The sequence below is a fragment of the Emiliania huxleyi genome, assembly GCF_000372725.1.
Source record: "Emiliania huxleyi CCMP1516 unplaced genomic scaffold EMIHUscaffold_27, whole genome shotgun sequence".
NCBI lineage: Eukaryota > Haptophyta > Isochrysidales > Noelaerhabdaceae > Emiliania > Emiliania huxleyi.
The window spans coordinates 59,651-85,471 of NW_005200011.1; the positions used below are offsets into that span (position 1 = coordinate 59,651).

The window sequence follows — 25,821 nt, forward strand, 5'->3', positions numbered from 1 at the left end:
AGGAGCGAGCGGCGCTCGGCCTCGTCGTTGGCCTCGTCGTTGGCTCTCAGGATTGGTGACAACACGGGGGCCGCGAGAGAGGCCCCGCCTCACTTTTTCACACCGGGGGTTCGGGCTTAGGGATCCCTAGGCAGTATATACTTTTCCTCTCGCACCCCGTCTCTTTTTCTTTCCTTTTTTCTCTGCAGCACCCTCTCTTTTCCTCTCTATTTTTCCCGGGGAAACCATCAAATTTTCCGGGCTCTGAGGCCTCTGAGCCGAGTCTGACTGAGCTGGTTTGGGCCCAAAATCAGCCAAATCGGAGAGAGAGATTTTTAGCAATACCAAACAAATCTAACACCAAATCGGCAAAACACCGGGTATTTTGCGGGTATACCTGGAAAACCCCGGGTATACCTGGAAAAAGCCCGGGATGTTGCCGGGTTCCTCGATTTTGCCTCAGATTTTGCCCCAGACCAGCTCTCAGACTCAGGGAAACTCGCGAGTTTCCAGAATTGAGCACCAAACACCCTCTGTTTTCCCTGGAAATTTCCGGAAACGCAAAGTGCTGGGGCCCCCCTCTGTTTTCCTTTTTGTTTGCCGGAAAAGTATATACAGGCCAAGGGTCCGCGTCCGGAAAAAGGATGCTTTTCGCTGCGCATGCTCGAGCCCCCGGGCGAGGGCTTGTGCTGTGAATAGCAGGCGTGGTCTCTACTCGCCAGGACAACACGGCCAGCAGGCGCGAAGAAAAGAAAAACTGGGAATTGTACCGAAGGGCCTGCCCGTTGTTACGGCGCGGCACCGATTTATTTATTTCTCGCCCACGCGGCCCAGCAGGCGCCTTCCAGGCGCCGCTGGCATCCCCCGCACTTTGAGGCGCCTCTCCGCTTACCTGCCCCTCACGTGAGCTTCCAGTGGTTGCGTTTACTAATGGAAACCTCCTGAATGAAACTTCAATCAACAACTCCCACGAGCGGAGCTTCGCGAACTAAATGAGGTGCGGCGAGGGAGGCGCACCAGCTTGCGGGCGTGCCAGGCGTTGAACATCACTGCCAGCAATGCCCATTTAAGGAGGCACTTGGTCTTCCAGCTAGTGGTTCTGTCGGGGAGCGCCAACGTAGCAAGCAAGTCCACCGCCTTCGAGGTGAGGCCTCTCATCGTTCGCTTTTTGATGTGAACACCATTGGGTCGAGCGCCGAGGCCTTGTCGACGCGGTCGATGAAGCCTGCCTGGGAGGGGAGCGGGGCAGATCAATTAGTGAGGGACGCGCGGGGTAAGGGGGGGGCGGGTGTGTGTGTGTGTGGAGAGAGGAGTTGCGACGGGGGCGAGGCGAGGGGGCGAGGGGCGAAGAGAGCGCGCGCACACACACCAGCATATCTTGCTGCGCCCTTTGCCGGACGGCGCGGCGGTGCAGCTCGGGAACCACGAAATCGATCTCGAGCTTGCGCGACTCCTTGATCGACAGGTCGCGAGTGGCGACTAGGCGATCCTGCAGCAAGCAGCAAAAGCGGACGCGAGCGGTGCCGACGGCGCACATAATCATGAACGCGCACGAGGCGCACGAGATCACGCCCTCGCGGGTGACGGTCGCCTGCTCTGCAGCGAGCGAGCGCTCAACTTAGCCCCCGCACACGGAGCCGGGCTCAGACTTAGACGCTGTATGGTCGGGGGCCATGAACTTAGACGACATAAGGCCAACTCCGGGTAAAAAAACCGGTATACCTGAACAGCCTTCACAGGTTTACCCGAAAAATACCTGGAGCGTCCCGACCAACGTATGCCGCGCACGACGCCATATCGCCTTCTCCCAGGGCCAGTGCGCTACTTGCGGCGCGCAACGCCTGCTCAAGTACGCGCAACGTACCATGTGCTGCCGCTATGCGTGCCTTAGGCGGCTGCGCGCTGCGGCGAAGCGGCGGGCGCGGCATGCCGATGGCAGTGCGGACGATGCGGTTGCGATGTGTTCTGCTTCAAGATCGTGGCGGTGCTTGGCATGCACTTCTGCGATCCCAATCAGCTCATCGCAACGAAGCAGCGCAACAAGCTGCTGCTGCCAACAAGGCCCTATGCTACCTCACGCACGGATCGTTCAAAGAGGACCAGCATACACAGGCTTCTCTGACACGCGTTTGTTTTGAGCTTGAGGCTATTTGTGATAACTGTTTGGCTAGAAGTCGCCGAAGATTGCGCTCAAGTAGCAGCAACGAGAATCGGAAGAGGAGGAGGCTGAGGCGGCGATTGCTGAGCATGAGAAGGATCGATCGCCCGCCGCAGGCGAAGAAAAGTTTTGGGGGCTGCGCCGTATCGTTGTACGTTGATCAGAACTTAGACACTTCTACTACCCAACCAGTGCGAGATTCGCAGAGGCCAGAGCGCCTCGCCGCACACAGGCACACGCTGCGCACAGCGCAGCGAGGGTATCTCGTGTGCAGCACCACACTAACTGTGCGCGCGCCGGGAGGTGTTTTTTCTGCCGGAACACATCTGGTCTGTATTTGTAACTCGACGGCGACGCACATCACTCATCAGCTTAGGGGGACCCCTGGGTTCTGAGGGCCGGGGTTTTTTAAGACCTTTTAAGAAACGAGGAGGTTTGGGGCTTAACTTGCCATTTAAGAGATTGCAGGCGCGGGGGGTCCCTCTTTTAAGACCGTTTAAGAAAATCGGCCTCGCCGGCATGCGTCGATGGGTTCCGCGCCGTTTATCCAATTGTCCAATACTGCCGCCGTTATTGGGCACAAACCCGCCTCTGAAGACACATCTGTGTAAGTCTGGTGCACTGGCAGGAGCCATACTTGCATAGGGGACGCGTGCTAGCTGACTGTAGCCAGCTTCCCGGCCTACGGCGTCTACCGCTCTGGGCCGGCGCGGGGGCCCCAGAGGGTGTCCATGCGGGGGGGAGATGGGGTCCCATGGCCCGCCGCAGGCGCCGATTTTTTCGGATTGTTTTTCTTTTTTGGCGTTTTTTTACTTGTTTTCATGGGAATTCGGCGTACTTGCGGCCATGCTATCACGCCTTGCGACAGCCTGTCGGCGCAGCTGACCGTGCCATGATGCACAATTGATCACCTGCATAGCTCGCGGCCTTAGTATCAAGCATTCAGTGACGACCTGATCGTACGGCCAGTAGGAAGGTGTCCTTCCATCGTGTGCACGCTTCTGGCGCAATGCGCGTCACCTCGGATTGGCTGCTGGCACTCTCGAGGCTATGCCTACACAGCCTCGCGCGCATGGGCAGTCAAGAGGGACCACGCACCTTCTCAGGACAGCGCCGGTGCCTCTCTCTTGGACCGGCAAACTTGGTGGTATCGTGTCACCAATATGGGACCAGTGCGGCATCGCGCCATCGACAGCTCTGAACTGCGCCTCACCACTGACCGGGAAGGCCGCCAAGTGGGCCAGCACAGGTCGCACATTGTGGCAGCAGTCAGCAGTGCATGGCTGATAGCTAGAGCAGCAGCGTCAGGGTCGCAGGGTCGGATCGTGTCAAGCCTCTCGCCCGGCCGGCCGCGTGCAGACGTCGGCCTGTCTGCTGTCTGGAGTGATCTGTCGGCGGTCAGTACGACCGATCAGGTCGGAGTTTTCTGATGGTTGGAGGGTCTGTCTGTATGTACTCCTCGAGATCTTTCCAAATCTGCCCTCTACTTAACCGTACTTAATCGGGAAGTCGGTGCTCATAGAGACTCATAGAGCCGGAGCCCCGTTTCCGCACTGCGGCGCGGCGCACGGTGCCTCCGGGGGGCCCCGCGCCGGCCCAGAGGTCTACCGGGAGCCTGCAGCCTCCCGGACCACATCGACCTCGCCGGAGCCGCTCTCCCGCACCGTTTAAGCGTTTAAGACCGTTTAAGGAATCGGCGGCCCAGGCAGCCTTAAAATGGGCCATGCCCATGGCCCGTTTTAAGCCGTTTAAGCCGCAGGCGCCCCAGGGCCCACCCTTTTAAGCCTAGGGGTCCCCTAAGCTCATCAGCACACGACACACGAGAGACCTGTGCTCAATAATATCTAATTTAATAAACTCCACCGAGGATGACCCCACGTTTTGTACCGCTCTTATCCGGCGCTCTCGTCGCCGCCTCGCTCATCATCGGTCGGCGGCGGGCGCAAGCCGCTCGGCCGCGCGCCGAGGAAGGGGAGCGGCTGCAGGTTGCACTCAGCCGCGTGTTGCGCGAGCACCTGGGCGTGGGCGCGGTGAGTCAGTCCACGTGTGCTGCCGATCCACCCACGCGTGTGCTGCCGATCAATCAGCGCGTGTGCTGCCGATCAGCGTGGCGTGGTGTGTCGGTGGTTGGTGGCGGCGGGGCGGGAGCTGGCGGCGCCTCTCGCGTCGGCGGCGGCACAAAGGCGCGCGCGGCGCGCATCCGCGCGGCGAGCGCCACGTCCGCCGTCTCGATCGGTCCGTCCAGCTCTGGCGCACCAGACTCGAGCGGCCGCTTGCGCGCGCCCGCGGCGTCGGCGCTCTGCGCTGTGGGGAGGCCCGAGGCGTGGAGGCGGCGCGCGCGAGCGTAGTGCGACGCGTCGTGGAGCAGCTCGGCGCCTAACAGCGGGTCACCGGCCGGCTCGCACCTCGTCCCACGGGTGGGGGGGGGGGAGGGGGGGAGAAGGGGGAGGGGGAGGAGGAGGGGGTGGGGGGGGGGGGGGAGTCGCTCGCCGTACGCATGCGCAACCTCGTACAGCTGCAGCGCGACGGCGGGTGAGTAGGAGCGGACGCCCATCGCGCGGAGGAGGAGCATGATGCGCAGCGCGGCGCGGGGCACCCCCTCGGGGGGCGGGCCGCCCCCGTCGCACGCGGTGGCGGGAGGGAGCGGCCGCGCGACGGTGCCTGCGCGGCGCGGGCCGCGGGCGATGAGCTCGGCAGACCTCCCGCGCCACCCCCCTCCCCCTGGCCCCCCCCTCCCCCTGCCTCGATCGCTCGACCTCGCCCCTCGCCCTCCCCGGGCGCTGCTCGCCTGCGCGGTTCAGCTGCAGCAGCTTCCATTGCACGGCCCTCTCCAGCTCGATGATGAGCCGCTCGACCGCCTCGCCGGAGTGTGCCGCGCCCACGCGCCCCTTCCACCCCTCGCGCGCCTCTTGCCACGTCGGCTCCAGCGTCTCCGACTTGATGGCAGCCTGCGTGGCGCGGGCGCATGAGGGTGCGGGCGTGGGCGGATGGTTGCTGGCGGGCGCAGCGCGGGGCGGGGAGGTGGGGTGCGCGAGGCTTGCAGCGCGGCAAGGCAGTGGCGGGAGATGAGGCCCGGGAGCTTATCGGCCGGCGTGAAGAGTTGCAGCCCCGTTCGAGCGGGCGGATCTCCGGCGCACTGGATGTGTGAACAGGTGGGTCGCAGCGCACACAACACGCGCACCTCGAGCGAAAGGAGCTGGGCGCCGAGTGCCTCACTGGTGACAATGGCAAGGACCTGGCTGACCCACTGCTCGCGGCGCGGGCCCCACGACTTTTTGACGCTCGTCCACGGAAGGCGCACCTCGAGTTCGGTGAGGCGCGCCTTGGCCGCCTCGATCGGCGGTGTCATGGGTCCAAGCGGCGCAGAGCGAGGCGTCGCCGCGCAATTCTTTTTATCTGTTTTTTGCATTGACCGTGGTGGCCGAAGAGCCAGGTAAGAGCCACAGCATGGAGATCTCTCAGCACGGTGGCGCCTCCTAATAAACCTAAAAAAATGAATTTATTTCTATGTCTTCAAGAAAGCAGAGTAGTCCTCCTACCTAAGGGAACGTAAGTAAGAGAGAGAGATTTTTAGCAATACCAAACAACTCTAACACTCACACGTCATTTGGGGCCTGGAGCCCTGTTCACGCGCGCGCGAGACGTTTGTTTGTTAAGTAAGAGGTAAGTAAGAAAGAGCCACATACAACGAGAAACAAACAAACAAGGATCATCGACGCGGGCTCTCTCTCTCTCTTCAATGAATCGATGGCGCATGCGACGAATCGATGGGCGTCGGCATCGGGAATCATTTGACAGACTGTCTGACTGTGTTGTTTGTGTACTCACAAACGGGCGAGACGGAGTGCGTACCCGTGAGAGGCTGCAAGCAACGCGCGGGTTCCCGGTGGTCAGTCAACGGGCATTCGACCGTCCCCTCAGCGCACAGCGCTCAGCGGCTCTCTCGCGCGTCTGCCGTCTCTCCGCCCGGCCGGCGCTCCGCTCTAGACACACAGACTCTGTCGCTTCTTGATCTTGTCGGATGTCGCTTCACAGACCGGTCCCGCGCGCCGGTCGCGCTCTCCAATGTCTAAAACACGCCCGGTCAGTGACCCCGCTCGCGGTGCCTCGATCTCTTCCGATAAAGCAGAGCCGTGCGGGCGACTCTTTATGGGAGTGCTAGCTACTAGTCCCCCTACCCCCTCTCCCCCGCCATCGGGAGGACGACCCCACGGCTAGTCGCCGACCGCACACCCCACATAAAGAACACCCCTGCACAAAGATCGCAAGGGCGGTCCCCATATCTCCTAGTAGAGGTCCGTCCGTTTTATTTATTTGTTATCTTATCTGGGCTAGATATGCGCGCCACCGTGCCGGGTCCCGCTGTGCGCTGAGCCGGTGAGCCTGAGCCTCTGACGACGCCTTGAGCCCTCCGTTACGTATAATACCGCGCAGCGCGCTATACCTCACATGACACCCACATGCACTCGACATGGCCGGTCAGGCTGGCAGGGAAGAGGGCCATGCAAGAATGCACCCCCATATAACACGCACGTCGCTTGCGGAAACACACCCCAAGGCCCAAGGCACAGCCCTTCGGACCGCGCGACCGCAGGGCTCTCTCGCTCCAGCGCGTCACAGCTCTAACTGATACTCCTTTGCCTATCGCTGGGTCATTCGGATCCCTCCCGCCGGGAAGCCCGCAATTTCATCCTTCGCCGGCAGCGCCGCCGGCGCTGATCGCTCCTCGGCCGCTGCCGGTTGCGCAGCGAGCGCTGCCGCCGCCACCGCAGTCGCCAATCCTCCGCGGGGGGCGGCGCCGCCCTCCTCACAGCAATAGACGTAGCACTCCGACCCGTCGGCCGTCGCGAACCCCTTCGCGCCGGCGGAGCCGGCAACAGGGCAGGCCCAATCCGCAGTCCAGCTGCTGCAGTCGCAGCGCGCTGGCAATTCCGCGATGGGAAGGGAGCGAGACGCGAACTCCCCGGGGCTGGCTTGATCTCCGCCTCCGCTGAAGACATCGAGCCAACCGTGGGTGTCCGTGGAGCGGGAGATGAAGCTGGCGCCAAACCAAGGCGGTGGTTCGGGCGGCGCGGGCGGCGCGGGCGGCGGCGGCGGCGGCGGCGGTGGCGGCGGCGGCGGCGGCGGCGGCGCGGGCGGCGCGGGCGGCGGCGGGGACGGGATCTGGACGTGCGAGAAGCGGCCCTGGCCGAGGGGGACATGGATGCCGACCGACGCGAGCCGCGCCTGGTCGACGAGCGCCTGCTCGTAGCGCGCGCGCGCAGAGTTCTTTGCCGGGTTGTAGGCGGCCTACAGGCGCAGCTGCGGCGGTGAGGAAGCGGCGTGCTGATGGCTGCGCGCCGAGGCTGCGCGGCGCCTGCTGCAGCCAGCGCAGCATCTTCAGCGCCTCGGCGTTGGCCTGCATCGCCTCGTTGACCGCTCGCTTGAGGCCGGCGAAGTGCACCTTGGACGCCTTCTTGCCGGCGAACTCGAAGCGCGTCGCGAGCCCGCCGATGACGTCCAGCTTGTGGCCCTCGTCGCCGACCGACTTGTGGCCGTCGCAGAGCAGCGACGACACCTCGGCCGCGAAGTGGGGCATGAAGTCGGTGACGGTCGCCGCGGAGAACTGGTCGGAGAAGGAGCTGCCTGCCGAGGCGCCGACGAGGTGGTGGAGCAGAGGCGTGTGGGCCGAGGTGGCACTGGCGGCGGAGGAGCAGTCGCGCGCCGGAGAGCTCGATCGAGTCGAAGATGAACTTGCCCTTGCAGCCCTTGATGGGCGCCTCGCCCGCCTTGTGCAAGTCGATGTCGAGCACGAGCAGGCCCTGCAGCGACTGGACGGCCGTCCCGCCACCGAGCGGCAGCTGCTCGCAAAAGAAGAAGGGGCAGGTGGCCTGCGAGAGCATCCAGTCGTACCGGAACCGCATCCGGATGTCGGACACGATCACCTGCAGCCCGTCTGGCGCGCGGTTGGTCAGCAGCTGCGTCGGGGCGAGCTGCTGCCGCCACCACTCGAGGTAGTCGTAGCAGGTGCCCAGCTTGAAGACGAACGGCTCAAAGTCGATCAGGCTCACGTTCCAGGCGGAGAAGGTCTGCGGAGCGGCGCGGGATCGGCTCGAGCTAAGCCGCACCTCGGCCACACCTCGGCCACACCTCGGCCACACCTCGGTCACACCTCGGCCACACCTCGACCCGATCTCGGCTAGGCGTCAGCCTGCGAGGTTGCCAGCGTGAGCTTCAGCTCGGTCGACTGCAGGCCGGCGCCGGTGGGCAGCGCGTCCTCGCCCGACGTGCCTCCGTCGGGGTCGGCGATGCGCGCCGCCATGTTCGCGACCAGATCGGAGACCTGCTTGGCGACGAAACTGTCCACGAAGTCCTGCGCGGCGGGGAGGGGCGCTGTATCGAGGGGCGCTGCTCCGAGGGCGATGCTCCGCTGTATCGAGGGCGATGCTCCGAGGGGCACCCGTGCCGGCGGGTGCGCGCCGGTGGGGAGTGTGCGTGTGGCGCGCTGGCTCATGTCGCGTGCGCTTCCCGGAGGGCGTTGAGCCGCGCAGTCGCTCAGCGATCGGCCGCGCTCTCTGTCCCGCGGCAGGCCACCCTGCCGGCCACCCTGCCTAACCCCACCTTGCCTAACCCTAACCCCACCCTGCCGCGGTGCCGCAGCCGCGCCACGCTCCTCGGAGAGCGGATGCGCCTTGTGGCGTGCGTGTGAGTGTCTGCGGCGCCTGAGTGCAGTCCCCGCTGAGCGCGACGTTGGTGTCGGACGGCTGCGCCTCGTCGAAAGCGACGGGCGCCGCCGCCTCCCCCTTGCCCAGCACGTCCCAGCAGTTGCCTACCTCCGGTCAGCGCGGGCGTGAAGAGGCGCCCTCACGCCTCTCGGCCCGCCCCGGTCACGGACGGTGCCGAACATGTCCATCGAGGAGCACGCGGTCGTCGACTCGGCCTACGCCTCGGGGCCTCGCGTCAGCCGCGGCCGAACCAGGGAGAGGCGTAGAAGGCAAGGGGCGGCGGCGAGTCGTGGCGGCCTTTTTGAGGCCGTGGGACAGCAGCGGGTCATGCAGCGAAAAGGCATAGTGGAGCGGCTCTGTACTCGCGTAGTCGATGTGCGCCATCGCCTCGTCCGTCATCGCCTTGCCAGGGTTCCAGCCGTCCATCGAATGCTCCTGCGACGTACCCTGGAGCAGATCCTCGTCCACCGCCTTGCCGGGATACCAGCCAGGCCGCGAGAGGTGCTTGCCTGGGAACCTGCCGCCCGGCGCCGATGCGGCAGCGTGAGGGCGATAGCGGCAGCAAAGTGCGGCTCACCAAGCTATCATCGCATCACTAATATCTCGACAGCGCACCAGCCATCTGCGCCTCTCGCGGCGTGCTGCGCGCTCGGCGATTTGGCGAGGAGTCCAAGCGCAGCGAGGACGAATAGAAGAGCCGTCGCCGCGAGAATCGCAGGGCCGCGCGTGTGTCTGCTCCTACGTTCCTCGGTCAACATGTACACACACACACTTGAGAGTAGGATCCTAGTGCCTCGACGAAACGCCGCGCGCCACAAAAGAAACGCGAGCGTACTAGCCGGATAGAGGGTCTGTTGACTGCCGAACCTGTCGGACCTTAAGACAGCATTGTAGATCCCTGGGCGAGGGTGGTGGCGTCCCCGTCGGGTCAGGACTGAAGGCGAAAGAGAGGGGAGACCAACCCGATCTCTCCGGCGTCCCGGGAGCGTGAGACACCTCCCCCCGTGCCAACAGCCCCATAGGCAGGTAGGTAGTGGTGGTCAGTAGGCCATGCTCTGGCGGGCTCGCGAGCGGCGCTGCACTGCGCGTGCCGAAGTCCCCCCGTGGGACTGGTTCACTGCGCGGCCTGTTCGGACAGGTATAGCAGTCTCGCCAGACGAGGCCCGTGAAGAGGCCACCCTCGCTTGAAGCGCCTCTCCGGGCCTCGTTTTCGCTCTCATGCGCGACGCTGGCCAGGCCATGTGTGGGTGCGCGCTGCCGCCCAATCGACGCGCTCCCCCGCCCAACACCCCTACCCGCCGGGCAGCGCGCCATCCAGATGGCCGCCCCGACCCTCACTTCCGGCTGCGCGCCCACGCATCGCCAGCAGGGCCGCCGAGCGCATTCGAGCCTACAATAGACACCGCACAGTACAGTGGGTTGCGGGCATTGAAAATTTTAAGCAGATTAAGAAACCACGGCGGCGATTTCCGCGAAAATCTAAGAAACCACGGCGCGCCGCAGGCGCGGCCCCGACTAGGGCCCCGAGAAAAGGCCAGAGACGAGTGTGAACGGGAGCCCAAGGTTTTTGCTCGCCTTCCCTGGGACCCCGTGTTGCATGTCTGACCGTCACTGTGCGTTTATGTGAATAGGAGGTATTTTCTTCTCAATAACAAGGCTGTGAACAACATGCGTGTCGCGCACTCATTCAAAGCTGCTCGCTCGAACCGCGGCCGACTCTGCCATCGCGGCTGCAGCTGTTGAGCTCTCCAGAAGACTGGTGCCTGATATGCTGCCTCCCTGCGGATGCTGCCGGCGAGCCTGGCGGTCCGCTGTACTACAAGGAAGTGCTGACTCGATCCCCCCCCGCAATCTTCTACCCCCACGACTCGGAACGCGAATGTGACAGGACCATCGGGTCCTTCGGCCACCCAACGCGAGATCACCCGAGAGCAGCTGGGTCTGCCTCTGGCCTCGCCTCCCTCTCCTTCAGGCATTCGTGGCATCCTATGGGTCGTCCAGAGTATCGCGAGTCAGCCAGCCCCACTTTGAGGGCGCCATGAAGTACAGCGATCGCCATCTCGCTGGCCTCTGTCTCCGCAAGGCCCCCCGACCGCGTCGAACTCAACGGCGCGGGCTCTCTCGGCTACGGGACCGGCGCACCGGCCCCAGCTTCGGCTGAGGGCTGACAAAAGCTGCCGAGCCCAAATCACTGTGTGAGAGTCGTGATTTATTGTTGGTTTTCAAATCTCTCTCTCATTCATGACCGGTCTCAATGTCCCACCCCCCTGCGCGAGGGCCTTCTAGGCCCGCGGGTAGGTAGTCTCACCCCATCCCCAGGGCCTCCAGGGCTCGCACCTCAACCTCTCACAGACCAGCGCACAGCGTCATCTACATTCTTGGAGCACTTGGAGTGCGGTCATCAACCTCACATCCAGGGCCGGGGAGCTAAGAAGCGCACCCAGCGGGCCGGATTATCGGCATCGGGCTACGGGCTAGAGAGCCCTGCCTGACCCCTAGCGCCTAGGGGGGAGGGTGCGCGTTCGCAGGCAGGGAAAGAAAGGAGCACTTGGAGTGCAGTCGGTAGCCGCACCCCGCACGCCCAGGACCGGGGAGCTAAGAAGCGCCCCAGTTAGCCAGACGATTGGGATCGGGTTGCGGGCAAGAGAGCACTAGCGCTTCTAGTTAGCAAGTTGGCACAGGTGTATTTTCTTCTCAATAACAAGGCTGTGAAAAGCACAGGAGGGCGCTTGGGTCTAAATTTAGTGCGGTGTGACGTGTTTATCTACTGCATCTTTAGCGCAAATTTAGCGCAAATTTAGCGCAAATTTAGCGCAAATTTAGCGCAAATTTAGCGCGAGTTCACTGCGACTTTACATCCAGATTTAGCGAGGTTTCAGTCGTCTTTAGTCCAGCCCCGCAGTAGGATCCAGCCGCAGACCCTCGCTAAGACCGACCCTCACGCTCACCTCTACTCAGTACTCTATTACAGCTGGTGGTCACGGGCACAGCATGGGTTGTGCGGTCGGAGGTGGTGCTTGCGGTGGCGCATTCAACTGTGCTGGTCCTCTTCTCGGGAATCGGTTATGTGCCTGTGCTCAGTCGGGAGATCTTGCTCTGGAGGGCAGCCCTCACTGGGAGCCTGCCTTTGGGTCATGAGGGCAGGGGCCAGGCATCTCCTGTGGTGCATTCTTGGCAGCCAAGGAGCAAAGCACGCGGCCCTGGCTAGCTGTGGTGTGGCTGGGAAGCCGTGCTAAAGTTGCGTGCCCGCACTAAAGATGCGGGACCCACACTAAATGTACTGCAGCTGCCCGCACCTAAAGTGAACTAAATGTGGCGCTAAATTGGAGATAAAACACACTTCATGCACATGCACATGTACATGCACATGTGCATGCACATGACATGAAATATGTGCTAAATATGTGCTAAACATGTGCTAAATATGTGCTAAATTTGCGCTAAATTTGCGTTAAAGTCGCACTATATACGCACTCGAACACTAAATAGCGCACTAAACTATCACTAAAGTTAATTCACAGCCTTGTTATTGAGAAGAAAATACCTCCTATGGCGCTGTGCGCTGGCCTGTGAGAGGTTGAGGTGCGAGCCCTGGAGGCCCTGGGGATGGGGGGGGACTACCTTCACAGGCACTAGATTTAGACACAAAGCAGTTGGAGCACTTGGAGTGCAGTCAGTAAGCGCCCTCCAGAGACTCAAAATCCTGTTCATGCCGACTCGTCCAGGCGCTGAGGTGCTCGCCTCTGGACTTGGCGCCGCCGTCACCGACACACTCTTCAACCCGCTGGAGATGCTCAAGGTACGGGTTCAAACGTCGGAGACGACCGCGCCCAGCGCCGCCCGCGCTGTCTATGCAAAAGGCGGCCTGTGGCTGCTGTGGTCTCCGGGACTGCAGGCGACGTGGGTGCGCTCCTTCTGCGTGACCGGGCTGCGCGTCGGCCTCTACCCGACTGTCAAGGCAATCACGCCTCTCCCTGCTCGGCCCTTTGTCCCTCACCGCCCGAAGCCTGGCTTACCTGAAACCTCGGCGCCCAGGCGCTCGTCGGCGCCGACTCGCTGGGACAAAAGCTCGCTGCCGGCGCTGCGACCGGCGCTCTGTCCTCCGCGCTGGCCAACCCGATCGACATGGTGCGGACGAGGCTACACGCGCAGGCATCCCTTACAGACACACACATCACACCACCCCCCTCGAGCCTCCGAGGAGAGGCTGGCTGCGGCGAGGCTGGCTGCGCAGCGGTGGAGAGAGGGGCCCCGTGCGGCGGAGTCCCACCCGTGCAGCGCCCTGCGCCAGGTCGGACTGCCGACGCGGTACGCCTCCACCGCGGCCGCCGCGCTCTCCATTGTGCGCGGCGAGGGCGGAGTCGGCTCGCTCTGGCGCGGGCTGGGCGCGACGGCGGCGCGGCAGGCGCTGCTCTCCTCGGGGCAGCTGGCCTCGTACGACGGCCTGAAGCAGGCGGCTCGGGGCGCCGGGGCGACGGAGGGCACTCCGCTGCACGTGTGCTGCGCCGCGGCCAGCGGCTTTATCGGGCAGCTCTTTTGCATGCCGGCCGACGTGCTGAAGGTGGCGATGCCACGCACGCCTCGCCCGCACGCTGCCCTTGCCCCTGGCTCTGCCCTCGACTCCCTCGTACCGCTGCCGCGCGCTCGCGTGTGTGGAGACCGTCGCCGTGCTCCTACCTCTCCTTCCTCTGCCGCAGGTGAAGGTGCTGAGTGGCGACCACGGCTCAGTCTCCGCCTGCTTGCGCCACACCCTGCAGCACGAGGGGGCGGCGGGGCTGTACCGCGGCTTCTTGCCGGCCGTTGTGCGGCAGTGCCCCGTCATCTTGGTCCAGATGCCTTTGATCGAGCAGATCCGATGCGTGGCGGGGCTAGGGCACATCTAGCTTAGGAGGGCGGCGCAGGAGAGGTCAGGCGTGGAGACTCGCGACGCCCGGGCGGACTAGTCGAAAAGAGAAGATTTGCATGTAGACGCTTGTAGACGCTACTTAAGTTATTGCTCTCTCACGCAGCTTTTTGCGTTGACCGGGTGAATGACCGAGTTGTGTGCGGTTGTGCAACACACCATCACCAACACGCGGCCAACCACACCGCACCTACGTTATCTCTCCGGACTCCGCGCGCACAAAACTCGGAGTACCCGACGGCCGACGCGATGACCGAGATGTGGTCGAGATATGGCATACACATGGGTAGCTACATACACGGTAGGGTACACGTGCCTAGACACGTGCGCCCTCCAGCCTCTCCTGTCTCCACGCAGACTCCACCGTGGCACCAACTCCAGCGGAGGGAAAATGAGTGCATCGCGTCCCGGGCGTGACCCCCGATGTGGCGACGTGAGCAGCCTTGTGATCATCTGTGGGTCGTGCAGCGTGCACACAGCCACACGACGTTGTCACGCGACACCCGTGCGCGCATATCGCGTACATCGGATGCTCGTTGCGTGGCTGCGGTGCATTGGCAGCTCGTCCGGCTCGAGTCCAATCGCCTCGAGCTCCTCGCGCACAATCCGGTACATCGCCTGGTTTCCCTCGCCATTGAAGTGAAGTCCGCCCTCCATGTGTCTCCCGTCCCCTTGAGCTTGCCGTGCACGTCGAGAAGCCGGGCCCCACTCGCCCTGGCCACCTCCTTGACCGCCTCGACCATAGGAGCGATTCGCTCCTCGCCGCGGCCCGACCCATTGGCCTGCATCTTTGTCGCCTTCGTGAAGTAGGTGTAAACCTGCGTGCCATCGCACGGCGGAGGCGTGCATAGTAGCACAGTTGCACACGGATAGCGATCACGAAGCAGAGCGACGATCTTCCGCAGGTTCAGTCCATACTCCTCCGGCGGCACATGCAAAGGGTCGCTACTCTTGACGTGGTCGTTGGAGCCGAGCATCACAGTGATGGCTTTGGGTGCCTTAGGGAGCGAAAGCAGTCCCGCCTTGAGGTCTGCGAGGATCCACTTTGTAGTGTATCCGCCAAACCCGCGGTTAATGACGTCAAGAGAGCGGGAGATTCCATAGTCTCGCGCGAGTAGCGCCGTCCACCCGGGACCATGCTGCTCGAGGATCGACCCCGGTGGCATGCTGCCCCCGCCAAGCATGCAACCTAGCTCAGCGATCGAGTCACCGATACACAATAGACACGGCTTTTCGCACTCACCAAGCGCGGGAGCTGTGCCGGTGGCAACCGGCGTTGGTTCATGGCCGCCCGATTCGAAGTACCTGCGCAGCCGCTCCTCATCCCAGCCGAAACACTCTGGCGGCGGAGAGATGTCATCGCAATGGTACTCGTCGCACAGCTCGTCGATTAGCTGCTTCTGGAGGGACTGCAGCTTTTCGTACGTCGAGGGCATCGCTCATGACCCTGCACCAGACCCTGCACCAAGTTGCGTTCGTTCCGGTCCGGCCCACATAGGTTGATAGGAAACAAGCCGAAAGAGTGCCGCGAGTGGAGCGAGAGGCTCGAGGCGCGCGGCTGTCGGTCAACCCTGCGGCGCATGCGCGCCGCCAAGGCTGCTCGACAGGCGACTGGCATTGTGGCGACGCGGTCGCCGTTACTCCAACTTTGCTTTGCCGATCAAAAGCGCCCGTCCTTTGCTTTTTAGCCGCTGAAATTTAGCTTGCTGGTTTTCTTATAGGCGTCTGCGACTTCCAAGCTGCGTATTCTTGTATTATCGTCGAGTAGTACAAGTACTCTCTGCGTGGGGGCGGTACGTATTCTCGTAACATGTGCGTATTCTCGTATCACTGGCTCCGAGTAGAAAAAGAAAGAAAACAGCGTCGAGTGTTTACTAGCTCCGAGTAGAGGGGGCGTTCTGCTGCTAGGGGAAACCTGGAGCGCGGAGCTAACCCTCGGAGACCCGTGTTTACTTTAAGGCCCTTGCCCTGCGAACGCGCACCCCCGGGGCTAGGGCTCTCTAGCCCGTAACCCGATACCGATCATCCGGCCCGCTGGATGCGCTTCTCAGCTCACCGGCCCTGGATGTGAGGTTGCCGACTGCACTCCAAGTGCTCCAAGTTTTACGACAAAACTCCCTCGCACGACAAGAATTTTACAACCGAATTCTTGGAGGTACCTCCTAAAGCCCTGAAACATCAAATGTGCCGTGCCTAGACCGCTAACTCGAGCGAGCCCAGGCAGCGCCGGGACGCTCCTTCCTTCCTCTCCACCGTGATTGATGCTCCTCGCTATCAGTCGTCTCGCATTGCCGGTACGCGGGCCTGGCTGCTCTCTCTCTCCCCCCCCCTGCCCATCGAGACTGAGCGCCCGGTGAGCACGGGCTGCGGCGCGACCCTTGCCGTCCCCGCGCACGCAGGTCACCATGGCTGCATCAGAGCTGCTTTGTCGTGCGCACTCGAGCAGCGCGCAACGGTCGCGCCCACCTGTCACCTCGCCTCGCCGGCTGCATCCCGCTCGCGGAGGTCGCCACCATCCCTGGGTCACCGCCACTGCTGTCCCTGCCGCCGCTGTCGCCTTCGATCCGGTTCGTTCCCGCCGCCCGGCCTGATCCGCGGCGTGCAACGCCCCCCACGCACAAACACGGGCACACACCTCGGCATCGCCGACCCCCCAGCCCCCTGCCGCCGCCGCCGCCGTCCCTGCCGCCCCCGCTTCCGCCCACTTTCTTTACTGCCGACCAAGCTTGAGGCAGCAAAGGCACGCAGACAGAACTCTGAGAACGTCGCCATCGTGTAGCAGGCAGGCCCGGCTAGCCGCGTGTTGGGGAGTAGTGTTTGTTGTGTGTGGTGTACTCTCTCTCCACTCAGTGTATATAGTGAATGAGCAGCGCACGATAAAAAACAACTGCTGAAAAGCCTCCACAAGCCCTGGGAGCCCTCCCCCTACTGTTTTACAAAAAAGCTCCCTCGTACGACACTGGCCACGGGACTGGCACGAAAGGAAACAAGAAAGACCGGATCCAAGTGTCGGATTCTACTCCAAAAGTGCATACGCGACGTCAAGTCCGCTTTTCTCCCACCGCGTACCCGGGTAGTGTAGTCTGTAGATCTACGGCTTTACCGAGTACCGTCTGGGCGACCGTCCGCCTCCTGGCCTTGCACCTTGCAGCAATCAATCTAACTGCTCCCATATGTCTTACCTCCGCTCACGCCCCATCGTCTGACTGAGGACCTCCACAAACTCTCTTTGCTTGTCGGATAGACGACACGCACCTCTCTCCCCAGAGCACCGGACGGGAAGCGGAACCAACCCGCATCACAACCAGTTCTCATGAGTCACATTTCCTCTCTCGACTCAACGCTGCCTCGGCTACTCGGTTGAACTCTCAGGGGCTGACAGCTAACGCGTTGCCATCTTCGATCCTGCTCCGCGGTCGTTCGTGTCCGATGCAACAGCGCGGCGGCCGCAGCGCTAGCCGTGAGCAGGGCAAGGCCCGTCGCCACTGCTATGGAGGGCGCGAGCGGCTGGATGTGCGACAGCAGCCCGGGCGGCGGAGGCGACGGCGACGGTGGACGTGGCGGTGGCGGCAAAGGCGGTGGTGGCGGCGGCGGAAGTGGCGGCAACGGTGGTCCCGGTGGGGATGGCGGTGGCACAAGGCAGTTGAGGTAGCTCTTGGATGAGTCGCACCCGCACAAGCGCTCCTCGACAACGGCGTCGTCGATAAAGGCCGGGGCATAGCGCTTCGCGGGCACGCCGGCTCGCAGCTCGACGTGAGAGGGCGGGCACGCTTCCTCCCAACGACTGCGTCCCGAGGGCAGATCCGCGCCGCGGCAGTCCATCAGCTCGAACGAAAAGCCGCCGAAGGACCGCGTGAGCTGTATCGTATCGTACCCGTTCGCGCGCGCTTCCCAGCAGCTCGGGTACTCATCCTGTGGTGGAGGGCCGCGGTGCACGAGTGTCCGTCCCGTGTTGAGCCATACTCCGCTCCCCATTGCAAGCCAGAACCACACCTGCCCAACGGCGCTGACATCCCGGTCGCCCCACTTGTTGACGATTCGAGAGATGCGAAACACCTCCACCCATGTGTGACTGGGCACGCCGTCGTCATAGTGCCGCGCGTTGTAGCCCCGACCGACGCCAAAGTGGCCGCCGGTGACGCCCGACGAGTTGTGGTTGGGGTCAAAGGAGCGCCTGTGCACCATGAAGCCCGGAAAGAGGAGCTTCGCGGGATCCAATAGCTGCTGGGACATGCGAAAGACGTCGCACGGCCCGGATGCGGCGGACCGCAGCGCCCGCTGGAGCGCCATTTCGGATCCGAGTACCTCGCGCTGCGCCGAAGGCAGCTCACCCCATGGCACCCCTTCCGGGTACCGTTCAAGCAGCCGCGCCGCGATCGCCACGTCTCGGCACTCTTTAGGCGCCTTGTGGGAAGGCCACATCTGCAGGCCGAGCTTCGCATCAAACAGCGACGCGTACAGGGGCGCCTGCGTGTGACAAGCATCGTAGTACACTCCGCTGGCAGCATTCTCGCTAGTCCAGCCGGCGACGCACTGCCAGGTGGCAGCAAAGCCGGCGCGCCCGGGCACGCTGTCCCAAAAAAAGTTGAGCTGCTCGAGGGCGATGCTTTCCGGCGGGATACTCTGCCCGTAGACGCTCATGAGGTAGCCGCACACCTCTGGTGCAGCACACGTCCCACCCGCCTGCGTCTGCTGCAGCCAGGCGATCTGGTCTTCCTCAGCGCGCCGGAACTCGGAGCACCAATCGCCGCGGTTGCCCTTGCCAATGAACTCGGAGCAGCTGCCGTCCACTCCACCCACCCAGCTGAAGCCGTGCGGATCGAGGCGCATGCCTCCAGGTTTCCGCGATGGCGCGCGGAAGCGCCCGTCGATGCCCGCCGACAAGCCAAGTCCTTTGGTTGTCTCAGACTTCTACCAACAGTTGTACAGATATGGACATGCACGCGAACGCGTGCGGGTCTCAGCTGACCGATTCAATTTATTTGCTCTGCTGGTGCTACTTCTCGCTCGTGCGTCCTTCGTTGGAAGTTGTGCTCGCGGCCTTCACCTATACGAACGAGCTCGAACGTATGCCACGTCGCCCCGCCGACTTCTTTCTTTTTGTTTCTATATTACTCATCGCCGCGAATGGTTGGGCAGGTTACTCAGGACACGATCCCGGCGTGAACACAACTAAGTACTAACTGACGATCTGCTCCTAGGTAGGTAGGTAGGTAGGAAGGTGAAGAACAGTCAGGCTCGGACTGGACACCAACGCGGCGTATGGGTGGACGCGAGACAGATGATGACGACACGCTGCTCCTGACAGTGGCATGCACCGCGCTGCGGCGCGTGCCACTGTCTTTGTTTTTGAAGTTAAAAGTCGAATCAGAGCGGTGTCGGCGTTGTCCTGAGTTTTCTCCGCCGGACCGCGCCCGTCTGGTCCGCCTCCGGGAAGCACCTCATAATGATTAATGTGCAGCACATCACAAGCTGCTGTACGGCCCGCCTCCCCTGGCTTAGCTAGACTGAGAGATATTGTGCACATGGTTGCTTGGTCCCTAAAATGCCTAAACAGTACGGGGTGTGGACCGTGAGTTGCACAGGGGTTGTGCGCCGGGCCCTTCCTGCTCGGCTCCAGCCAGTAGACAAGTCTTGTCATCAACAGAGTAGACGGATCTGACCTCGGGGCCGATGTGACCAAGCGCTGGTAGCGTGGTTTAACCTCACACCCATGGTCTCACAGTGTGCCGGCAGTCGCCGAGCAGTGTCGCTCACACAAGCCGCAGCACAAGTGACTGAGGGCCAGTGAGGGCGAGCCCATCGCTGTCACAGCTGTGGCAGCCGCACAGTAGACTGTGTCAACTGTGCAGAGCGTGTGAGCAGCAGAGGAGCTGCTCTCCAGGCTTCAGGCGCAAAGAGCTGCATGCCACCGCGAAGGCGCTGTCGAGGTTCGCCGAGCGCGGCGCAGTCGGGGGGGAAGCCGCCACCGACGAGCGCGTTGGAGTATTCACTCCGGACAAAGACGGGCACACAGCGGACGGTGCGGGGCGTGTGCCCGTCATAGTGGCGAGGCGCGGAACCGTCTGTGACGAGGTGGGTCGCGTCCCCCGATTTCCGTCAACTCACGGCTGAGCCTTGGTCTGTTTCCCGGTCTGAGAGACAGCCTGACAGCAACCCCCGGACACGCGGACAGCGCCTGACAGCGCCCGACAGCCTGACAGCGCTGACAGCACTTTCTCCGACAGCCTGACAGCACGTATCTGATTGCCTCCTGACAGCAGAGTCTGACATCAGAGGTGCTCCGTTGCTGTCAGGCCCTGACGTGACAGCCCGACAGCTGCCCGACAGCCCGACAGCACACAGTGGCCTGACAGCAGCGCTGACAGCCCGACACAGCCCGACCAGCCCGACAGCAGCACAGACCGTACACAGGCCGTGCAGCCTCTTTCTTGTGCCCCATGAGTGTATAACACACGTGTCCTACCCACATATACAACTCTGACACGTGACACGTCACGCCTCCCAGAGCTCGTCCTGGACCTGCACCTGGTCACCTGGTGTCCGTCACGGCCATCCTTCCGGCCTCCGGAGGGCCCACCCGGGGCCGCGGGCGCGGCGCGCGCGGTGCGGCGGAGTCACAAATCCGATCGACGGCAGAGCGCACCGGGACGCGGTCGGGCGATCTATCACACTTCAGGTCCACCTCTATAGCGTCCAGGGTGGGGCGTGTGTATTTTGCTCATCCCTCATCCGGGGCTATCAGTGCGGCTAGGCCTATATATCAACAGGCGCCTCTACGGCGCCGTGGTCACGGGAGGTGTTATTCACACCTGCAACCATTCGTGCAGCACATCGACTAGTAGTACGGCGGTACTTTGCCGTGTACATCGCATGTGCATGTAGAGTTCGCTGGCCGGGGCTGGTCTCCTGGTGAGTGTTCGCTATATGTGTGAGCGCGAGCTGTCTCGCTCCACACGCCGGCGCGCTTCTATCTCCAATTCACTCTGTGGCTCCCTCCCGCCTCGCCCGCCAGCCCCACGTCCGCAGGTCCCACCACCTGCCCCGCGCCTCCCGCTTGCCGCCGCCCGCCCGGACGACGGAGCTGCGCAGCTGGTCCACGATCCGCTGCGTGGTGACGCTCTCCGCGTGCGTCCACTCCTCGGCCTCGAGCCTGCCCTCGCGCAGCGCCCGGTTGACCGCGGCCGCCTCGTACACAAAGCCTTGCGAGCCGGGGTAGTTGAAGGGGAGCGCGCCTGTCGACAGCTCCGCCCGTCACGAGACGCCGCTCGTAGCCCTGCCGAGCCGGGGCAGCGCAAAGGGCGCGTCGCGCCCGCGGGGACGGGCGGTAGTGCGAACTCGAGCGTCTCATCGGTCGACGCTTCTCGTCCTTCCGCGATGGAGAGAGTGAGCCTGCTCGGCGTGTGCGCAGGCCGGTGCAGCCGCAGCGTCCCTTTCTTGCCGGTGTAGACGACCTCCTCGGGCGTCGAAGCGTCGAGCGTGCAGAGCACGGTGGCGGACAGGGCGGGACGGTCGCCGAACCCGCTCAGCCCGGCCGCCACCGACCAGTCCACCCGCCCGCCGCCCGCCGCCGGCCTGGTGCTGCCCGTCGCGACGACGCTCGCGGGCGGCGTAGCGCCCGCCGCAAGCAGCACGTGAGCCACCTGCCATTGCAGGGCGACGCTCAGCAGCGCGGAGCGCACTTCCCCAGCGCCAGCGGCGGGTGCTCGCCGGGTACATCGCCACGTCCATGCCCACACCGCCCGAGACCGGGTCCACCGTCCGCCCGTGCTCGCCGTCCGGGTCAGCTGGCCTAACGTCGCGCACACCTGCTCTCTCAGACGCTGCAGCCGCGCTCCGGCCGGCTGCACCGCCGCCGCGACACCAGCCAAAGTCAGCGCTCACCGCGACAACCTCGCCGATGGCGCCCGCCTACAGCAGCCCAGTCCAGCCCTCACCGGCCCTGTGTGCGCGCCCCGTCTCGCCGATGCCGCCCTCTCCTCCAGCAGCTCACGCGCCTTGACCACTGCCGGGAAGAAGCGGGTCCACATGCCTTCGAGCAGGAAGAGGCCGCGCGACTTGGCCAAGGCGACCAGTTCGGCCGCCTCCTCTCCGTTCATCGCCAGCGGCTTCTCGACGAGCACCGGCTTGCCCGCGGCCAGCGCGATCCGCGCGCAGTCTGCATGTGTTTGGGCGACTGTGCCCACGTACACCACGTCCACATCCGGGTCGTTTGCGAGCGCCTCGTACCCCGCGTGCGCCTTGGGAACGCCGAGCGACGTCGCGAAGGCCTGCGCCGCCTCGAGCGACCGCGCTCCGACGGCGATGACCTTTGCCTCATCTGCAGGCAGCGCCTTCAGCGCGCCAACAAAGTCAGAAGAGATGAGGCCGGAGCCCATGATGCCCCAGCGGATGGGACGCCCCGCTGCGCACGCCGCGTCGTCGTTGCTCGCGGCGACGAGGAGGAGTGAGAGCAACATACACACACACACACACACACGTGTGTGACCTAGACTATAGTCGAGCGCGGCGGAGAGGTGTTTCGACACGAAATGTTTCGCCTTGTCTGTCGTACAGCGGGACCAGACCGTTTTGAGTAACCGGCGATCGCCGGTGGGACCTCTTTCCACCCAAGAAGCCCGTTTGGAGGGATGGGCGGCAGTGTGCGGGCGGTGAGTGCTAGTCCTCTCATCAATTTTAGAACGAAACGCCCCTCCCTCCCTTCTTCCCTCTACTAGCTGAGGGGCTCGCTAAACGCTCGCCGAGCTCCATGCTGTGCAACACCACCTCCTCACTAATCGTCAGGGGCGCGGAGAGCGCAGTGCACTACGGTGAGGCTGCGCAGCGGGGGCTCGCCCCCTGCACCGCGCTCAGCGGCGTAGGGGAGAGGGCGGTCGGTGGCGGCGGCGGCGAGGCGCGAGGCGGTGGCGGCGGTGGTGCGGGCGGCGGGATGACAGGGGAGGCGGCGGGATTGACAGGGGAGGCGGCGGCCACGAGCGGAGCGGCGCGAGAAGGGGGGGGGGCGGCGGCGAGGCGCCGGTGAGCGAGGCGCCCGCGCCATCAGAGGGACGCGCCGCTGCGAGATGGAGGGCGGCGGTGACGGAGGCGAGGCGCGAGGCGGCGGCGGCGGCGGCGGCGGCGGCGGCGGGTCTCGGTGAGCGGCGGCGGGAGGAGGAGCAGCGGCGGTGGGAGGAGGAGCAGCGGCGGCGCTCGCTCGCTGTTGACGGGAGCGCTTTTGAGCCTGGGATCCCATGCCACTGCGACCGGCGTGCCCGGGAACGGAGATCGCGCGCGCGCCGCCACTCACGACGCGCGCGCGATCTTCGCGGAGTCGGGTCCCCAGAGGGAAGCGGTCTTCTCGGCCGACGTCCAGCGGCGCGCAAGGAAGCAGGCGCAGCGGAGGCGGCCTAGCACCGGCTCGGCGCCGGGCGGTTGCGCTGCCCGCGAGCCGCGTCCTGAGCCTCGGCAGCGCGCTGCGCGGCGCGGCGCTCGCGCTGCTTCTGTGCCGAGAGCGGCATGATGACCACAGCTGAAGCTCCAGACTCCTCGGGTCCGCGAATTCCGCACGTCACGATTTGCGTTGCGGGGAAATTGGCGTAAGCGTCTGAAAGCAGTCTTGGGTGGTCCCGTGCGGGAAACGTCGCAAATCTAAGAAACCACTGCAGCGCAGGCGCGGCCCCGAGAAAAGGCCAGACACGAGTGTGGAAACGGGAGCCTCAGCCCAAAATTTCTGCCTGCGGCGCGCGCATTTGTCACTATCCAAGTCTGCGGTGTTCTGAGTGGAGTGCGAGTGGATGGAGGTGTGTGTGCGTCTCCCGTCATCCAGAGAGAGAGCCGACTCGGCGGCAGACTCTGAATAAAAATCTCTCTCAGACTCTGGCAGGTTGGGCTCAACGAGGTTTTCCGGAAAACAAAAAGGAAAACAGAGGGTCCCCAGCACTTTGCGTTTCCGAAAATTTCCAGGGAAAACAGAGGGTGTTTGGTGCTCCATTCTGGAAACTCGCGAGTTTCCCTGAGTCTGAGAGCTGGTCTGGGGCAAAATCTGAGGCAAAATTGAGGAAATCGACAAAATACCCAGGCGGTCGCAGGGTAATTTCCAGGTATACACGGGTTCTCCGCGAACTTCCCGGCATTTTGCCGATTTGGCCTAAAATTTGGCTGATTTTGGTATAAATCTCTCTCTCTGATTTTGGGCCCAAACCAGCCTCAGACTCGGCTCAGAGCCAAAAATTTGACGATTTCCACGGAGTTTTCCCGGGAAAATAGAGAGGAAAAGAGAGGGTGCTGTAGAGAAAAAAGGAAAGGAAAACAGACGGGGTGCGAGAGGCAAACCTCGTTGAGCCCAACCTCGCGGACCGCAGCTTACCTCTTACTTACCTAAAAATCCTTCGGGCCGGCTCTGGCTCTCTAGGTGTGAGTGTTAGAGTTGTTTGGCTTGAGTGCCGGCCGGAGCTAAGAAACCACGGCGTCAGGTGGGTGAGGGCTGTGGAAAGGCTTAGAAAAAAGAAAGAAAGAAAACGGACAACCCAAGGGAGGGAGGGATGGGAGGAGGAGGACGGCACGCCGCCACCACACAGGGATTTTAAGGAGAGGGGTGTGGTGCGCTAGCCGTCGCCCACCCTTGGGCGTCCGCCTCTTCCTATCTCTCAAAGGCTTAGAAACGGCAGCGTGCCGACCTCCTGTTTTCTTAGTGCGCGCCAGTCCCGTGCCCAGTGTTGTGCGAGGGAGTTTTGTTGTAAAATTCTTAAGGCAATAAGAGGGCTCCCGCGGCGATCAACACCGCAACTCCTTTTCTAAATTTCACCACGCTTCTTACGCGCGACGACGCTACAGCCTCCATCCACCAAACCTCACACTTTTACTCACCCTCGGACATGCTTGCACCGTCATCCTGCGCGTCTGATGCGTCGCGCATCTGCTCGTCACCCTCTCCGTCACTCGCGTCGGCGGGCGACCGGGCTGTGGGTGCGGCCTGCTTCTTTCTTGCGCTCGCGGCGCCGGCGCCACGGCGCCGTTTGCGTCCGTCCTTTGCGCTTCGCTTGGCAAGCTCGCCCGCAAAGTACGCCGAGTACGCAAGGCGCACCTTTTTGTTTTGAAGACCTCGATACTTAGCGCACTGCTCGGGCGAGAGCTCAAACACGTGCCGCGTCTCGTCTTCGCCGCCGGCTACGCGCACAGACACAGTGCGCGGCAGCGCCGACACGTCAACCCGCGTGTACGTCAGCGACGGGTCCCGCACGCCGCACGAGGCGCATGCGTGCAGCGGCAGCGCGTGCGCCATGCGCTCGTCGCTCCACTCGCCCAGCAGCCGCCGCTTCGTCTCGTCGGAGACGTGCACGCAGCGCTGCAGCAGCGCCGCCGTCTCGTCCTCGGGCCGCTCCAGGTCCATGACGACGTTCGTCGAGGCGTGGAAGCGCGTCTCCAGGTCGATGGCCGCCTGCTCGGCCGCGGCGAGCTTGCCCTGGTCGACGCACATGCCGCACACCGCGTGCGCCGGGCAGCCGCACTGGCCGCGTTGTGGGCGCACGGTCTTGGCGACCGCCGGCGCTGCGCGCCGGTCGTGCTGCTCACGCTGCCGGCGGCGCTGGTCGCGCGCCTGCCGATCGCGCGTGTTCGCGGCGGCTGCATCTCTTGCTCGTTTCGCTCGCACCCGAGCGGCTGTCGCCAGGCGCTTCAGGTCGGCGGTGCTGCGCGCGCGGCCGTCGGCCAGGCACAGCCACATGTCCTCCTCCTTAGCAGGCTCGCACGGCTTGCCGTCGAACTGCGGCTGGCGCCCGCGACGATGCTTCGCCCAGGCCGGGCACGATGGTGCCGCGACGAGCGGCGTCGAGGCGACGGCCATCGATGGGTCCAGAAGACTTGGAGACACTTCTACCAAAAAATCGAGCACAATTGCGTTACATGGGCATGGCCGGGGTTTCTGCACCGAACGATCTTACTTTCGGTCTATCGAAAGTGTTCGTCGATAAAATTCTTAATGCCCGCCGCCGCACGCACCCCACCGAGTAGCAGGGAGACCAGCGCAAAGAACACGACTTGCCGAGGTCGGCGTCGGCGTGAAGAGCCGCGCGGCATGTCACAGTGGAGCCTCGAGGGTG

The 25,821-nt window shown here is 63.5% G+C and overlaps 7 protein-coding genes across 7 annotated transcripts; 1 reads left to right on the forward strand and 6 right to left on the reverse strand.

The window, feature by feature from the left end:
* Positions 1 to 3,887: 3,887 nt before the first annotated feature.
* Positions 3,888 to 5,509, reverse strand: EMIHUDRAFT_435334 (hypothetical protein). The gene is made up of 5 exons (XM_005776899.1): positions 5,319 to 5,509; positions 4,926 to 5,085; positions 4,628 to 4,798; positions 4,296 to 4,513; positions 3,888 to 4,152 (listed from the first exon to the last, which is right to left on the reverse strand). Exons 1-5 carry the CDS (start codon positions 5,484 to 5,486, stop codon positions 4,030 to 4,032), a joined length of 840 nt encoding a protein of 279 aa, XP_005776956.1. The 5' UTR covers positions 5,487 to 5,509; the 3' UTR covers positions 3,888 to 4,029.
* A 1,769-nt stretch (positions 5,510 to 7,278) lies between these two features.
* On the reverse strand, positions 7,279 to 9,623 carry EMIHUDRAFT_435337 (hypothetical protein; the record flags this gene model as incomplete). Its single annotated transcript, XM_005776900.1, has 7 exons — positions 9,457 to 9,623; positions 9,139 to 9,358; positions 9,017 to 9,056; positions 8,328 to 8,945; positions 7,842 to 8,205; positions 7,494 to 7,762; positions 7,279 to 7,426 (listed from the first exon to the last, which is right to left on the reverse strand). Coding segments are annotated over exons 2-7 (1,485 nt in total), but the record flags the coding sequence as incomplete, so codon positions are not given.
* Positions 9,624 to 12,550: 2,927 nt separating this feature from the next.
* EMIHUDRAFT_206506 (mitochondrial uncoupling protein) lies at positions 12,551 to 13,724 on the forward strand (the record flags this gene model as incomplete). The annotated part of the gene is made up of 4 exons (XM_005776901.1): positions 12,551 to 12,793; positions 12,877 to 12,969; positions 13,133 to 13,402; positions 13,539 to 13,724. 4 exons carry the CDS (start codon positions 12,551 to 12,553, stop codon positions 13,722 to 13,724), a joined length of 792 nt encoding a protein of 263 aa, XP_005776958.1.
* A 512-nt stretch (positions 13,725 to 14,236) lies between these two features.
* EMIHUDRAFT_206507 (hypothetical protein) lies at positions 14,237 to 15,180 on the reverse strand (the record flags this gene model as incomplete). The annotated part of the gene is made up of 2 exons (XM_005776902.1): positions 14,237 to 14,395; positions 14,467 to 15,180. 2 exons carry the CDS (start codon positions 15,178 to 15,180, stop codon positions 14,237 to 14,239), a joined length of 873 nt encoding a protein of 290 aa, XP_005776959.1.
* A 5,368-nt stretch (positions 15,181 to 20,548) lies between these two features.
* EMIHUDRAFT_435339 (hypothetical protein) lies at positions 20,549 to 22,320 on the reverse strand. Its single transcript, XM_005776903.1, has 5 exons — positions 21,724 to 22,320; positions 21,609 to 21,655; positions 21,455 to 21,536; positions 21,057 to 21,387; positions 20,549 to 20,979 (listed from the first exon to the last, which is right to left on the reverse strand). Exons 1-5 carry the CDS (start codon positions 22,201 to 22,203, stop codon positions 20,726 to 20,728), a joined length of 1,194 nt encoding a protein of 397 aa, XP_005776960.1. The 5' UTR covers positions 22,204 to 22,320; the 3' UTR covers positions 20,549 to 20,725.
* An 84-nt stretch (positions 22,321 to 22,404) lies between these two features.
* On the reverse strand, positions 22,405 to 23,284 carry EMIHUDRAFT_435347 (hypothetical protein). Its single transcript, XM_005776904.1, has one exon. The coding sequence runs from the start codon at positions 22,974 to 22,976 to the stop codon at positions 22,518 to 22,520; it is 459 nt and encodes a 152-aa protein (XP_005776961.1). The 5' UTR covers positions 22,977 to 23,284; the 3' UTR covers positions 22,405 to 22,517.
* A 1,192-nt stretch (positions 23,285 to 24,476) lies between these two features.
* EMIHUDRAFT_435349 (hypothetical protein) lies at positions 24,477 to 25,585 on the reverse strand. Its single transcript, XM_005776905.1, has one exon. The coding sequence runs from the start codon at positions 25,563 to 25,565 to the stop codon at positions 24,582 to 24,584; it is 984 nt and encodes a 327-aa protein (XP_005776962.1). The 5' UTR covers positions 25,566 to 25,585; the 3' UTR covers positions 24,477 to 24,581.
* Positions 25,586 to 25,821: the final 236 nt, after the last annotated feature.